Source organism: Oryzias latipes, chromosome 20 (assembly GCF_053564925.1).
Source record: "Oryzias latipes strain Hd-rR chromosome 20, Olatipes_Hd-rR_3.1".
NCBI lineage: Eukaryota > Metazoa > Chordata > Actinopteri > Beloniformes > Adrianichthyidae > Oryzias > Oryzias latipes.
Genome location: NC_136256.1, coordinates 7,202,020 through 7,217,766, shown reverse-complemented (window position 1 = coordinate 7,217,766; position 15,747 = coordinate 7,202,020). Strand labels below are relative to the sequence as shown.

Sequence of the window (15,747 nt, the reverse complement as noted above, 5' to 3'; positions counted from 1 at the left end):
AACTTGTTAAAAAACGCAATTTTCTGTGGAAGCCATAGGGTGAAATTTCCACACAAAGGCAGAAGAAAAATGAAGTCCAAATGTGGATTTGTGCCATTCCTCTATATGTGCACATGAGACAGATGCAGGCCACACCCCTTTGTCATCAAAATGACAGTTGTACCTGCAGCAGCTGCTCATTGGTCGCCGCCATACTGAAGTACTTCTCTTGTTTGGCAGTGGGCATTGACTGAACGACTCTGTCTGCGATCTGTCGCTCCTTCTTGATCTCCTCCTCAATGGCCTTGATCTGCTCCTCTCTCCTACAGCGGTGGAGAACAGTGCTTTTGAGCTACATGTAAAGAAGCAGGCGGATATGAAACATTCAAATTCGAAACATGGATGAGAGAATGATAGGATTTAATTTTTTCATCAAAGTGTTCAGATAAGGCAGGTTTTATAACTTCTTGCTTGTATACTGACACAGAACACATTTCATGTATTTCATGTCGCAAGCAGCCCTATCAGAGTACGTGTAGCACTGCCATAAAGTGCAAAGGTATACTTTCTACTTCTTGTTCCTCGTGGACATTTCCTCCTTCTCACCTCTTCAGTCTTTTACAGCTTTTCCGGCATTTGGTTTGTCTGAAACTCAGGGATCCTTATATAAATAAACACAATGACTCCTTTTAATATATTTAAGTTTTTTTTAAACTAAAAGCTCAACAGCTAAATAAGCTGAATAAGAAGGAAAGTGAGGAACGGCGTTGATGGATCATAAATGGTTAGCTAGCAGGAGCAGTCGGTGGAATCTTATACAAGGAACAAAGGTCACTGCTGTGCTGGCTGCTTTTGAGCAACAGGTGAAAGGGGTTCACCTCAGAGAGTGGAGGTAAGTGTCTTCTTTTATTCTCATTTTAGAGAAGATCCAGCTCCTTTTTTCTTTTTAGCAGAATAAACCGGTTGACTGTGTGGATGTTCTGGAGTAGCTCAGTTGATGATTTTGAAATAAACTGAAGCCTTCTGATAAATTTATATTTCAACATCTTTGGCAAAAGCAAATTGATTTACCTTTAGTGTCTGTGACTGCCTGTGACAGCTCAAGATCTATCAGCACACACACATTTGTTGACTTTTGATAATTTTAAAGGTCAGCTGACTGGATGTGTGTGTCTGGGAGATCAAAATCTCTGAATGTACTCAACCCTGCATGGGAGCGTCTGCATGTGCTTTAAGATGCTCCCCTGAAAGGAAAAGGTTCATCCACAAGGCTGCCAGAGAACCTTGCCCCTCAGCAGGACAGGTGGGGACTCTGCAATATGGACTGTGTTGGAACAGTTTGCCCTCCATAGGAGGCTTTTCTCAGCTGACATGGTGCTCACCGGAGCGAAATGACTCTATAATTCAGTGCTTCTCAATTATTTTTTGCAAGGCCCCCTCTAGGAAAAAGAAAATGTTTGCTCCCCAACACACACACTTGCCGCGGTGACAATATATTAGGTTAGTATCTACAGTGATGAAAGCCGGGCAAGGAAAAAATCCCTGAACTTTTCTTTGAGCGATATGGCGGGCGCGGAGCGAAATTTTTGTAAAATACATGGTCTTAGATGCATTCTGGTACATTCTGGCAGCTAGTTATTCACTTCTTAATCAAGAAGCTAAGACTAATTGGAGCATCATGATTTGTCATTCAAACCCCCAGTTTGACTTGCCATTAAGGACTTGGAACTGGCTAACTAATGAGCTAAAACTGTCATGTGCAGGGGTGGCTCGAGAGCCGGTAGGACCCAAGCTCAGAGACGGGAGGCAAACGGGGTCAAGGGCAAGGGGTTTAATTAGAACAAAAAGCGCTGCAGAGCAGGATGACAAAGCAAAACTCACTGTGGCGTGGCATGAAACATGGCATGAACAGGACGAAGACACATGAAGACGTTAAACACACGACCAGAAGTTAATGGACCAGCACAGGAGGAAGGTAGAGACAGAACTTATATACAGACAGGGCAGACAAGACACAGGTGAACACAATCAGGGCAGATGGGGACCAAAGGAAGTAAAACTCACGACACAAGACAAGACAGGAAACCTTTCAAAATAAAACAGGAAACAGAACTTAACCATGACAGAACAAGACAGAAAGCAAAAACCAATACAAAAGAAACTCAAACCATGACAGTACCCCCCCCTCAAGGAACCGCTCCGAGGTTCCCAAAGTCAACTGAGGGGGGGGCCCCGGAGGTCAAACCTCGACGGGCATAAGAGTCCAAGGAGTCAGGAGGACGGCCGGGGTTCCGCGCCGTCCGGCGAGGCAGGTCCGGAGGACGGCCGGAGTTCCGCGCCGTCCGGCGAGGCAGGTCCGGAGGACGGCCGGGGTTCCGCGCCGTCCGGCGAGGCAGGTCCGGAGGACGGCCGGGGTTCCGCGCCGTCCGGCGAGGCAGGTCCGGAGGACGGCCGGGGTTCCGCGCCGTCCGGCGAGGCAGGTCCGGAGGACGGCCGGGGTTCCGCGCCGTCCGGCGAGGCAGATCAGGCGTGGAGTCAGGCGTGGAGTCAGGCGTGGAGACAGGCGTGGAGACAGGCGTGGAGACAGGCGTGGAGACAGGCGTGGAGACAGGCGTGGAGACAGGCGTGGAGTCAGGCGTGGAGTCAGGCGTGGAGTCAGGCGTGGAGTCAGGCGTGGAGTCAGGCGTGGAGTCAGGCGTGGAGTCAGGCTTGGAGTCAGGCGTGGAGTCAGGCGTGGAGTCAGGCGTGGAGTCAGGCTTGGAGTCAGGCTTGGAGTCAGGCTTGGAGTCAGGCTTGGAGTCAGGCATGGAGTCCGGCATGGAGTCCGGCATGGAGTCCGGCATGGAGTCCGGCATGGAGTCCGGCATGGAGTCCGGCATGGAGTCCGGCATGGGGTGGTAGGGCCAGCAGTCAGGCTCTGGCGGGTCGGGCCAGGAGTCAGGCTCTGGCGGGTCGGGCCAGCAGTCAGGCTCTGGCGGGTCGGGCCAGCAGTCAGGCTCTGGCGGGTCGGGCCAGCAGTCAGGCTCTGGCGGGTCGGGCCAGCAGTCAGGCTCTGGCGGGTCGGGCCAGCAGTCAGGCCCTGGCGGGTCGGGCCAGCAGTCAGGCCCTGGCGGGTCGGGCCAGCAGTCAGGCCCTGGCGGGTCGGGCCAGCAGTCAGGCCCTGGCGGGTCGGGCCAGCAGTCAGGCCCTGGCGGGTCGGGCCAGCAGTCAGGCTCTGGCGGGTCGGGCCAGCAGTCAGGCTCTGGCGGGACAGGCGTGGAGCCGAGCTCAGGCGGGACAGGCGTGGAGCCGAGCTCAGGCGGGACAGGCGTGGAGCAGAGCTCAGGCGGGACAGGCGTGGAGCCGAGCTCAGGCGGGACAGGCGTGGAGCCGAGCTCAGGCGGGACAGGCGTGGAGCCGAGCTCAGGCGGGACAGGCGTGGAGCCGAGCTCAGGCGGGTCAGGCGTGCCAGTGGAAGCAGGGACCGGTTGGGGTTCAGGCGGCACCCCCCTGGGAGCTGGAACGGGTCGGGGCGCAGGCGGAACCCCCCTGGAAGCTGGAACGGGTCGGGGCGCAGGCGGCACCCCCCTGGAAGCTGGAACGGGTCGGGGCGCAGGCGGCACCCCCCTGGGAGCCGGGACGGGTCGGGGTGCAGGCGGCACCCCCCTGGGAGCAGGGACGGGTCGGGGTGCATCCAGGACCACCACTGAACGTGGCTGTGGTGCGTCCGGGACCACCACTGAGCGTGGCTGTGGTGCGTCCGGGACCACCACTGAACGTGGCTGTGGTGCGTCCGGGACCACCACTGAACATGGCTGTGGGGGACGGCGGGGACGACGGCGACGACCCCCCCTCAGGGCAAGACGGCTCCCTCTCCAGTCAAGACGGCTCCCTTCCATAGCAGGAGTGAAAAACCGGAGCATGTCAAAGTCCCAATAGGACCTGGTCCTCTCTGCTTCGAGGCAGTAGGCCTCCAAAAGCTGCATGTCCCGCTCTGCTGGGTCCAAGAAATATGGCTGGTCCATTCTGTCATGTGCAGGGGTGGCTCGAGAGCCGGTAGGACCCAGGCGCAGAGACGGGAGGCAAACGGGGTCAAGGGCAAGGGGTTTAATTAGAACAAAAAGCGCTGCAGAGCAGGATGACAAAGCAAAACTCACTGTGGCGTGGCATGAAACATGGCATGAACAGGACGAAGACACATGAAGACGTTAAACACACGACCAGAAGTTAATGGACCAGCACAGGAGGAAGGCAGAGACAGAACTTATATACAGACGGGGCAGACAAGACACAGGTGAACACAATCAGGGCAGATGGGGACCAAAGGAAGTAAAACTCACGACACAAGACAAGACAGGAAACCTTTCAAAATAAAACAGGAAACAGAACTTAACCATGACAGAACAAGACAGAAAGCAAAAACCAATACAAAAGAAACTCAAACCATGACAAAAACAATGTTCAATGCTGGTCCTAGCGTGGTACAGACAGACCACGTGGTACAGACAGAGCCAATCAGAGCCGTCGACGCATCCGAAGGCAACAAAAGCTTGCCGTCATTTGTCAATTAGGCTGCGAAGACGAGGACAAGAAGATCGCTTTCTCCCATAGAGAAAGCGAATATATCGAAAATAAAGCTAAAATTCGCCGATTTCAGACTTTTTTTTCATCCGGAAAGCGATTTGTCCGTAGAGATCAGGTCTTTATTTCCTGGAAAGTACGATCGGTTTGCTCAAAAACCCGGATTTCCGGGAATTCCCGGAAGACTTTCATCACTGTATCTATAAAAATTGTGTAAGTATACCTTAAATTGTATCTTTTAACAATAAAAAAAGAAAAAAATCAATATAAATCCACTTTCAACAAATATTAAATTTATTTTGCCCTGTTATAGTCTAAAACAGGAAAGAAGCTTAAAGTGCCTGAAATTAAAAAAATCTGTCTGTGCCTTATTTAAACTAAAAACATTTTGACCAATTGAACCCATAAATAGATCATATTAAATGTAAATTGAACCATTAACACAGCAGCACCAATATATTTAACGTTTTTAGTCTGAAGAAATAGATAAAAACATTGTGCTGTTTTTTTTCTAAATGATCGATTGTTTATTTATGATTTTATAAAATGCAGCTGTTTTACTGCATTACCTGCTGTCTTTATGTCAAATACTGATACCAACTAAACAACAAGCAGACAAAGAATACATTTATGGAAAATAAAGACACGTCATCAAAATGTCTACAATAGTTACTAAAGAATGACATTATTAGCACGAGCTGAGTAATCTAAAGGCACGCCATGATCCTTTTGTTGCACAATCTGGGCAACTCTCCGCATGCGCCGTTCCTCCTCTCAGCCTGAGCACCCTCCCCCTCCCCTTTCATTTTCTCACACACGCGTGTGACAGGACACAGGAGCGCACAGCGGCAGTTCACAGATTTCAGGCTGTTATAAACTCTGCCATATAACAGATAATAGTAAATCAATAGTGGCGCAGATTTTTTTCCAAGCACTGAGCCGCTGTTACCGCCGCCCCTATGAAGGTATTAATGTTCCAAAATGGACGAGCTTGTATATTTGATTTGAGAACTTGTAATACAGAATGTGAATACTTGTGCAAAAAAAATCTGCATCTGTGTGCAAAAATCTTCTGCTGTGAACTGACAAATTTCCATTTGCATGTGTTCATTTAGAGTTACAACTTCAAATCTGTGATTACAACTGCTCAAATGTGCTTCTGCGTGTGCTTGAATCTGCTGGCGCAAATCACAAGTGCGCTACAACTGCGCTCTGAATTCTGACACATTCCTACGGTGGCCCAGAAGGGTCACAACACAACACATTAACTTTATACACAACACAGTGTTAAGTTAATGTGTTGTGTGTAAAGTTAATGTGTTGTGTGTAAAGTTAGTGTGTTGTGTGTAAAGTTAGTGTGTTGTGTATAAAGTTAATGTGTTGTGTTGTGACCCTTCTGGGCCACCGTACATTCCTGGCGAGAAACTTGTGTCAAAACTGATCTGTGTCCGATAATGGACCTAGGGGGGGAGGGAGGGTTAGAGGAGGCGGGGTCAACCAATCAGAGTGCAGGTTCGGAGAACTTGGTAAAGTTAGAAAGAGCTTCACAGAGTCGGACTTCCTGCTTCAATAACTCTTCTGATAAACGTTCAAATGTGACAGCAAGTCTCTCAATCATTTTGTAATAACACAGAGAGTGAACTACAAATGCATTTCTGAAGAAAAAAACCGTTTTTTTTCCAGCATTTTAATGAGAAATTATCTCTCCGTGCTTTAAATGCAGACATACAGACGGCTTCGAACGGACAGCGTCAGCAGGAAGATCATCTTTGTTGTAGTAGGACAACAGGGCCAGGGCTATTGAGCAGCTTTATTATAAATCATATGGATTAACATTTGAAAAAAATGTATTAGATTAGATCAAGGCGTTCCCCGCGATGTTCCAGGCGACGGCATGGCGGTCCCAGCCCACTGAGCAACGGCTGTTTCTGTGCAAGAGACAGGCGTGCTCCACCGTCGGTCGGCGGGATCCTAGCTTCTTCTTTCCTCGGCGGAGCTCGGCGTCTGGCCGCTGAGCTCCGCGAAGGAAAGAAGAAGCGAGGATCCCGCTGACCGACGGCTGGGTCCACGACACCGCGCTACGCCCTCGCTCAGCAGGATCCTCGGCCTCTCTTTCCTCCGCAGAGCTCGGCGGCTGGCAGCGGTGTGACACCGCGCTACGCCCTCGCTCAGCGGCCAGACGCCGAGCGACGGGCGAGGCTGGGTCTGCGCGACCGCCGTGCTCCGCTGTCGGTCAGCGGGTCCTCGCATCTCCTTCATCGGCGGAGCTCCACGGCTGGCTGCTGAGCGCCGGCGTAGCGCGGTGTCACAAAACCAGTATGGTTTCTAATATATGTTTTCAAAGGTTAATTCGTATGATTTATAATAAAGATACGCAATAGCCCTGGCCCTATTGTCCTGCTACAACAAAGATGATTTTCCTGTTGGCAGCCGTCTAGCTGCATCGCATGTCTGCATTTAAGCACGAAGAGATCATTTCTCATTAAAATGCTGGAAAAAACGTTTTTTTTTCTTCAGAAATGCATTTGTAGTTCACTCTCCGTGTTAATACAAAGTGATTGAGAGACTTGCTGTCACATTTGAACGTTTATCAAAAGAGTTATTGAAGCAGGAAGTCCGACTCTGTGAAGCTCTTTCTAACTTTACCTAGTTCTGAGAATCCTGCACTCTGATTGGTTGACTCCGCCTCCTCTAACCCTCCCTCCCCCCTAGGTCCATTATCGGACACAGATCAGTTTAGACACAAGTTTCTCGCCAGGAATGTACGGTGGCCCAGAAGGGTCACAACACAACACATTAACTTTATACACAACACACTAACTTTACACACAACACACTAACTTTACACACAACACATTAACTTTACACACAACACATTAACTTAACACACAACACATTAACTCACAACACAACACAATAACTCACAACACAACACAATAACTCACAACACAACACATTAACTCACAACACAACACAATAACTCACAACACAACACATTAACTCACAACACATTAACTCATTGCCCAGAAGGGTCACAACACAACACATTAACTTACCTCACAACACAATAACTCACAACGGAAGTAAAGCAGCAATTGAAGTGCTTTTATTCTGAAATTTCTACTGGGCTGAGCAGCTAACTACCTAACAGAAAGTAATGTCACAGTGAGCTGTGGAGGGAGCTGCACGCGCGCTCCTCTCCTCTCCTTTTTTCCGCTCTGTCCTCTCACACAGGCACGTGCAGTCCCCAACACACACGCACACACAGGACGGAGCGGAAAAAAGGAGAGGAGAGGAGCGCGCGTGCAGCGACAGAGGGGGGTGTCAGAGCGGAGGGAGGAGTGTGTGTTCATATTGTGTGTGTTTAGAGGAAGGAGAACCGTAGTAAAGACAAAGTTTCTGGCAACACTGCTGCTAGCTTCTCTTGTAGCAATAACATGCTCCCTCCACAGCTCACAGCTGTTGTGTTGTGAGTTAATGTGTTGTGTGTAAAGTTAATGTGTTGTGTATAAAGTTAATGTGTTGTGTGTAAAGTTAATGTGTTGTGTATACAGTTAATGTGTTGTGTGTAAAGTTAATGTGTTGTGTGTAAAGTTAGTGTGTTGTGTATAAAGTTAATGTGTTGTGTTGTGACCCTTCTGGGCCACCGTAGGAATGTGTCAGAATTCAGAGCGCAGTTGTAGCGCACTTGTGATTTGCGCCAGCAGATTCAAGCACACGCAGAAGCACATTTGAGCAGTTGTAATCACAGATTTGAAGTTGTAACTCTAAATGAACACATGCAGATGGAAATTTGTCAGTTCACAGCAGAAGATTTTTACACACAGATGCAGATTTTTTTTGCACAAGTATTCACATTCTGTATTACAAGTTCTCAAATCAAATATACAAGCTCGTCCATTTTGGAACATTAATACCTTCATACACCCCCCTGTTAAATCTGCGCACCTCTGCCGAAAACCGCTAATACTGCGCGCCACCCTGGCATCGCATGGGCGAACCAGTTCGGTAAAGTTAGAAAGATATTCACAGATTCGGACTTCCGGCCTCAATAACTTTTCTGATAAACGTTCAAATGTGACAGCAAGTATCTCAATCCTTTTGTATTAACCCAGAGGCCATTTGTATTAACAAATGCATTTCAAAATAAAAAAGATCTTTTTTTTCGCCTCTTGATCAAATTGTTCTCTTCGAGGTGTAAATGCAGACATGCAGCGAGCCGGCTGCCAAAGAACTGTCAACAAAGTGCAACCTCTGTGAAACACCAGTCTATAAAAATCAATAATCTTTTAAAAAGTGAATAAAAGTCTTCATTTATATGAACTGGTAATGAAGACCTGTCAGCGTATTCATGCTACAATAAATATTTTGTGAGAAAGTCCATCTATTATATTTTATTGCATATATTTTTCACATTTTAATAGAGATATGAATCATAATTAAAGTGGTCAATAGCTCTGAAAATACTGAAGCTACAGTCACCAAACTTTCTGTCCTGACTAATCATGACCGTATTGTCCAACTACAACAAAGATTTGGTCAGAAATCCACTTTGTTTATTTTGTGGGAATTTTTCATATATAAATATTGATCATATTTGGTCAGAAATTCTAAATATCTCTGAAGATGCTTAAGCTACAGATACCATACTCTCTGTACTAATTAATCATGACCTTGTTCGGCCGACTACAACAAAGATTTGGTCAAAAATCCACTTTATTTATTTTTGGGATTTTTTCACATGGGAATATGGATCATATTTGGTATAAATTGTTTAATAGCTTTTTTTCTTTTGAAATGCATTTGTAGTTCATTCTCTGGGTTAATACAAAAGGATTGAGATACTTGCTGTCACATTTGAACGTTTATCAGAAGAGTTATTGAGGCCGGAAGTCCAAATCTGTGAATTTCTTTTTAACTTTACCGAACTCGGCGCGCCCCACTATTTAAAATGCACTGCTATAATTCCATAGAAGAACTGTGGATAAATCCTGGATAGATGTGCTTTTGACTTCAATGGCTTGCTAGCTCAACCCTTAAATGATTAATTTACCGATGTTATCTCTCGGCCTGACTGTTAGAAATGAGGAAATTAGACAGAGCGTAGTTTATGTGGATATCCTACGAGCTCTTTACAGCATATGCATGCGCGGATAGTAAGGAGCACGTGCACACGCCTAACTAATGATACTAGAGTGTGGCGTAAGGACACCATACGTCATAAGTGCATGTAACTTATGTTATCCATACAAATACTTCAAGATACACTTACCACACAATTGTACGTTCCATTTTCATGATGTCCCTTGAAGTGATCATACAAGCCTCAGGTAACTGTGCAGCCGTTACCGAGGTTACAGAAGTTGGTTGTGGTTTTTAGCTTTCACATCTTTTTACAATCTCCAATCTGTATTTGCTTTGGTTAAACAGAAGAATATGTTCTCTGGACATTAAAGTGTTTGTTTTCCCAGGAGGAAGATGGAGAAGACCTACACACCTCTCTTTCTGCTGTGGCTGACAGTGCTGACATTTCTGACCGAAAGCACAACTGTTGCGGTGAAAAATGACAGCCGAGTATGAAAAGCTCCTCTGAATTGGATTCAGACTTAAGTTTGTGTGCAAATTTGTGTAACTTCTGCTCCATCCATCAGCTGATTGTAAACCTGACGAGGACGCATCTGCAAGTCATCCCTCGTAACGACAACACGGCAGATGTTGCCAGATTAGAAATAAGCAGGAACATGATCACACTGAACAAGACAGACCAGGAAGCCTTGGAAACCTATCCTTCACTTGAGGAACTCTATTTGGACAGCAATATGGTCACTTCTGTAGCAGCCCATAGCTTCTCCAAGCTCCCAAACCTCAGGCTGCTGTCTCTTTCCAGGAACAACATCAGCAGGTGAACATCTGGACACAATTCTTTAAAAGCTTTATTTCTTTGAAATGCGGGGTTCCTAATGCAAAATTGGTAGAATTTCTACAACAGAGATGTTTCAAACCTGGATGGGCCACCTAAAACAATAAATCTCTCCCTTTTTTGGTTTGGTTACAGATTGAACTCAGAAGCTTTTTCTGGCTTGAATTTCCTGACAGAGCTGGATCTGTCTCACAACAAGTTGACGGCCCTTCCTTCACAGCTGACCTGGAGCCTTAAACACCTACAGGTAAGCAGACAGACCGGGGCTCCACATGGAGAGTGGACAAAAGAAAAACAAAACTCTGATTACCTGAACTTGTTTCTACAGTTCCACTCAGTTAGGTTCTTTCGCTATCATTGCATCACAAAGTCAATTTTCTATCGAATGTAATAGTAATCAGATCTTCTTGCCACTTTAGGCGATTCACCTCCAGGGCAATCCGTGGAACTGCTCCTGTTCACTGCTAAGCACCATGGGAAAGATAGCAGTCACCATTGGTATCAGTTCACTGTCTGTTTGATAACATGACGCTTGGACACAGTCTGCATGTTCATGAGCAGCAGATGGATCAAAATCCTCAAGTCTTCTCCTCAAAACTAAATCTTGTTCTCATGATTTGAAAATGTCCCTTTACCTGCATCTTAAGCTGCAGTCTGCACAGCTGATGGTTTAAACCATGGGTGTAAAACATACGTACCCGGCCCGCCAGGTGGTTTAGTCTGGCCCACACATGACGAGTAAAAATCATAGGAATGCTTAAAAAAGAAAGCACGCTTCTAGTCCATTCCTGTGGCGAGTTATGGTTTTTTAAAGAAATAACCGAAATGCGCAATTCCGCCACTAGGAGGAGCAAAGGAAAAACAAAATAGGTGAAACAGCATATCTTTGCACATGCCAAAAGCGAAACCTAATGGCTTTGTGTCTGAGTAAGATGTAGTTTGGTTCCGCGCGAGCCCCACCGCTGTTGCATTGCAATAAGAATGATCAGTAGGGACACACTAATGACCAAGATGTTGTCAAAAAGAAAAAAAAGGTTGAAGTGAATTGCTGAGCTTTCCAGGAAAAATTGAAAGAGTTTTATTTGTTCACAGAGCTGAATGCAAAAACCACGTGCTTTGTATGTCATCAACAGGTTGCAGTGCTCAGAGAATATAGCATTCAGCACCACTATGAGACTCACCATAAAAAAAGTTTCACCATTTGCAGTTAAGAAAAGAGAAGATTTACCAACTATTAGCTGGACTGAAAAACAACCGTCTGCATTTACTGCAGCCGGGATGTCAGTGATGGAGCAGTGACAGCTGCCTTATTGCAAACAAGTTGGAGCAAACATCCAAACCATTTTCAGATGGTGAACTTGTAAAAAAATGCTGAAGGCTGCAGAAGTGTTGTTCCCAAAAAGCTGTCGACCTTTGCTAGCATAAGTCTGTTAAGGATTACGATTGCAGATACAACATCTCTGAGGAGACTTGGGCGCCAAATGAAGGAATCCAGTCATTTATTGCATTTTTGGTCACTATTGATGAAAGCACATACAGATATTGCACAACTGTTCATATTTATAAGAGGTGTTAAAGAAACGTCACAGCAGAGTTTCTCGAGTTGATGGACACAACAGCTGATGACATAGTCAGCTCTCTAGTTACTGAGCTGAACAATGTTGGTGTGGACTGGTCACGTGATGTCAGTCTGGTCACTCATTCAATGTGTTTTGCACACTTGAATGACAGTCAATGTGTTTCTGCACAGGATCTGCATCCTGATATTGATGGCTGGGTGAAGTTTCAGGAGAGAAAGGGAGGTTAACTCAAAATTCTTATGTTCACAAATGTTTGCAAGTTTACATTTTGTATTCATGGATTTGCACATTTACATCTTAGGCAGGATGTTTCATTTTTTTCTATAGCCGCTCTTAAGTTTATCATTGGGATTCCTTCAGTGTCAGATGTAAAATATTCAGTCAGTATATGACTAAATAAACCAATTTTTCATTTTATTTGAGATCCATTTGCCTCTGTGAATGAATATGTAATAATAAGTGATTAGGCTACCAAGTTGATTGAGGCATTCCAACTGAGTAAAAAACAAAAAACAAAATAAAAAAAACTTTTTTTTGCTTTTATGTTACTGGTCCGGCCCACGTGTGATCAGAATGTGGGCCCCAAACCGAAATGAGTTTGACACCCCTGGTTTAAACTACACAGTCTCTCAGATGACAGCATCTAAATCTAGAAATGATGCATTAAAAATGGACTATTAAGACTAAAGCTACGTCCACACCACCCTCGGCAACATGCCACTTTCAATGAAAAGTCTATGTAAAAATGTGTAAATGCACGTTTCCAGCTTCCAATTTTAATACTTCTGTGTTAACGTGTACATACGCACACTGAGATTATTCTAAATACAAAATGTGTGGCCATTGAACACACGTTGAAAGTTAAACCAGGTCGAACTTTGACCAATAAGGGACTCAAATTTGGTAGAGTGCCGTTTGGATAGCATCAACTTTTGATTCATGAATTGCCAACTGTTTGAAAATTGAGCATGGAGGAGGAATGAATAATTGCAGTTTGTGCCCGGCTGGAATTCTATGACACCAAGTCTTTCGTTTATCGGAATGGAACTGTGAAAGAAAAAGCCTGAAACAAGATTCACACTACTTTGATATTTCACACCAAGCCTCTTCCAACTGTAAGGGGTGGACATGAGCTTGTAAACCGTAGAAAAAGAAGAAGCTCCTCGCTGAACATCATTGACTCTATAGGAGACATGTGTGACGGATTGTGTGTGATGTCACCCATAGAAAAATGAAGCTAATTTAGTCGCCGTTTTTCCGCGATACAGACCTCGCCGTGTTGGAGCCAGACAACAGCGATTGGTCCGAGTGGTCAACGTTTCTATGGCAACTACTGTCGCCAATCAGGAGTAAGCTTGTTCGAAGTCCACCGCTTTTCCACCAAAAGTAGCTCGGGAGAATCTTTCAATCAAACGTTTGAGATGGGGGCCAGCGGGCACCACATGCTTTTACTGAAACTTGAATAAGTTGCCATAAAGAAAAAATATGAAAAAAATTATGATTAGCAAGAAGATGTTAAGAAAAAGCATCAGAGTAAAAAATGTTAATCTAACCAATAGAATGACTGAGTAATAGCCGTTTATTTCTCTATAGAAGTCTACTGGTTTGGTTTCTTGGAGCCAGCAGGTACCTCCTGTTTGGAACACGAGGGGGAAGGATCGTTTTGTTCAGTTTCTCTATACAGTCAATAGTAAATACCATGAGCTATAGGCGCGCTCAAAAGCTCATGTTTAGGGTTTTCTTGAATGCCCTTCACATGCCTGGTGTGAATGTATTGTGAACATGTGTCAACATGTGGACAAAAAGCTCATATCTTTATTACATAGATAGATGTTTACCAGTCAATGTCTGAGTAGAATAGTATCCTGTTCAATTTAACGCTGAGAGCAGAAACGGATTAATGTCATGTGGTGTTTGTCTCGGAGCTCCACACATCCTCTGCGCATCTCCAGCAGACCAGGCGGGGAAAAGTCTCCAGATGGCTTCAGCTTTGTGCTCCATATCTCTACCACTCGCTTCCTCAACAGAGCCACAGAAAACCACCATCCAGCCCCAGCAGCCTCCACGGTCAACTGTAGGACTTGAAAACACATCAACTGAGAACGCCAGGAACAGCACTGGTATGAGCATTTCCATTTAGAGTATGCTTCTTCAAAATTTCTTTGAACTTCTGAGCTGGCCCTACACATTAGGGACATTTGGAATTCCATTACTACTTTTGTGACTGTTGCATAGTTGGTCCAGAAGGTCTCACCTTTTATACTGGATGAACCATTATTTTTTCCAAATTGATTACAAATACATTGAAAACTTAAGAAAAAAAAACACTTTCTCCAACCCAAAAAGTGATTTACCACAACCATAGTTTAAAACCAGGATCAATTTTTATGATGGAACATAAATCTCAATCTTTTTGCTTAGTTTGATTGATGTGAGCAGTACAGGTCCTCACATGCTTTCACTTAAGAAAGTCTTTGATTTCTCTGATTTAATCTTAACTGACCTACAGGAGAACTGATGATTCCAGAACTTAATCAGGTGTTATCAGAAGTTTCTATCTGCTTAAAAACTAAACAGATTCACTTCTCCATCTTTCAACCAGTGGGTGGGAACATGTGGAAGTTTACAGCAAGCGTGGGAGTCCTGGTTTTGACCACCTCCGTGCTGATTGTAACTGCAATCAAAGGACCTTCCTGGTACAAAAGCTTCTACAACTATCGACATCGGCAGCTGCGGGATGAAGACGATGAGGAAGATGGAGACAACGCGTCAACGGTTTTCTCTGTGAAAGGAGACCACCAGACCCATCAGATGTTCACCTTTGAGGAGGAGCCCAGCCAGATACAAGAGGAAGAGGAGGATGGGTTCTTTGAGGATCCATACACCAAGAGAGAAGGTCTGACACCATGAAGAAGAAGACAGGAAGTCGAAGACCGTCCAAAGACTTAGGAAGTTATTGATATACAGTAGCTCTCTTTGAACTTTGAGCAAATTGGAGTTACAGACTTTTTTCTGTTTGCATGACAGTGCCGAGACAGTTTTTGACCACTAACAGGTCACACATGTACACAAATTTTTTGTCAGTAGCTCCACAACATTAGACAATATAAAGCTCAGCATGCTTAAGCGCTGGATCTCCTGAATTACAGACCAAAGCCGGTACTCTGACAACAGCCAGACACAAAAAAATGGGAATTTTATTAGTGATTTAAATGTTTTTTTTTTTATTATTGTATTGATAACTTCTATGGGATTATTAACAATAAAGACGTGTTTCAGAAGTTTTATGAACCACTTTGATAGTTTTCATAAGTGAAACAATGCTTTTGTGTTGTGCAGTTTTGCTCTTCCTGGATCATTTCAGGTCAGCCACTTCTATGTAGCTCGTTTTTCTGGCTGCCATTCCGCTAAACTTTAGTCTGTATTGCCATGGTGATGTTTTAGTAGATGTTTTGGGGCGGCCGTGGTGCAGCGGTAGGGCGGTCATCCCATGATCGTAAGGTTGCAGGTTCGATTCCCGCCTTGCACGCCCATGAGTCGAAGTGTCCTTGGGCAAGACACTGAACCCCACCTTGCCTCTGGTGGTAGGCGGGCGCCTGTGTTTGGCAGCGGAGCGACCACCAGTGTGTGAATGTGTGTGTGACTGGGTGAATGGGTCTGTGACTGTAAAGCGCTTTGTCCTTGTAGGAAGAAAGGCGCTATATAAGT

At 45.3% G+C, this 15,747-nt stretch overlaps 2 protein-coding genes across 5 annotated transcripts in view; one reads left to right on the top strand and one right to left on the bottom strand.

Moving 5' to 3' along the window:
* Positions 1-15,747, bottom strand: part of ift74 (intraflagellar transport 74) — a 31,687-nt gene that overhangs the window by 12,292 nt on the left and 3,648 nt on the right. For both annotated transcript variants that reach the window (XM_023950307.2, XM_023950305.2), the window contains exon 9: positions 164-302. In XM_023950307.2, the coding sequence (XP_023806075.1) occupies positions 164-302 (139 nt within the window). The remainder of the gene's footprint in view (positions 1-163; positions 303-15,747) is intronic.
* LOC105356643 (leucine-rich repeat-containing protein 19-like) lies at positions 296-15,320 on the top strand. Of its 3 annotated transcripts, XM_078938301.1 has the most exons (8): positions 738-871; positions 1,130-1,282; positions 10,011-10,113; positions 10,191-10,441; positions 10,595-10,706; positions 10,879-10,957; positions 13,965-14,159; positions 14,642-15,320. In XM_078938301.1, exons 3-8 carry the CDS (start codon positions 10,018-10,020, stop codon positions 14,947-14,949), a joined length of 1,041 nt encoding a protein of 346 aa, XP_078794427.1. In that variant the 5' UTR covers positions 738-871; positions 1,130-1,282; positions 10,011-10,017; the 3' UTR covers positions 14,950-15,320. The 3 variants fall into 3 exon arrangements, with proteins under 3 accessions (XP_023806077.1, XP_023806076.1, XP_078794427.1); XM_023950309.2 differs by lacking the exon at positions 1,130-1,282 and having other exon boundaries at positions 296-871; positions 14,067-14,159; XM_023950308.2 differs by lacking the exon at positions 1,130-1,282 and having other exon boundaries at positions 296-871.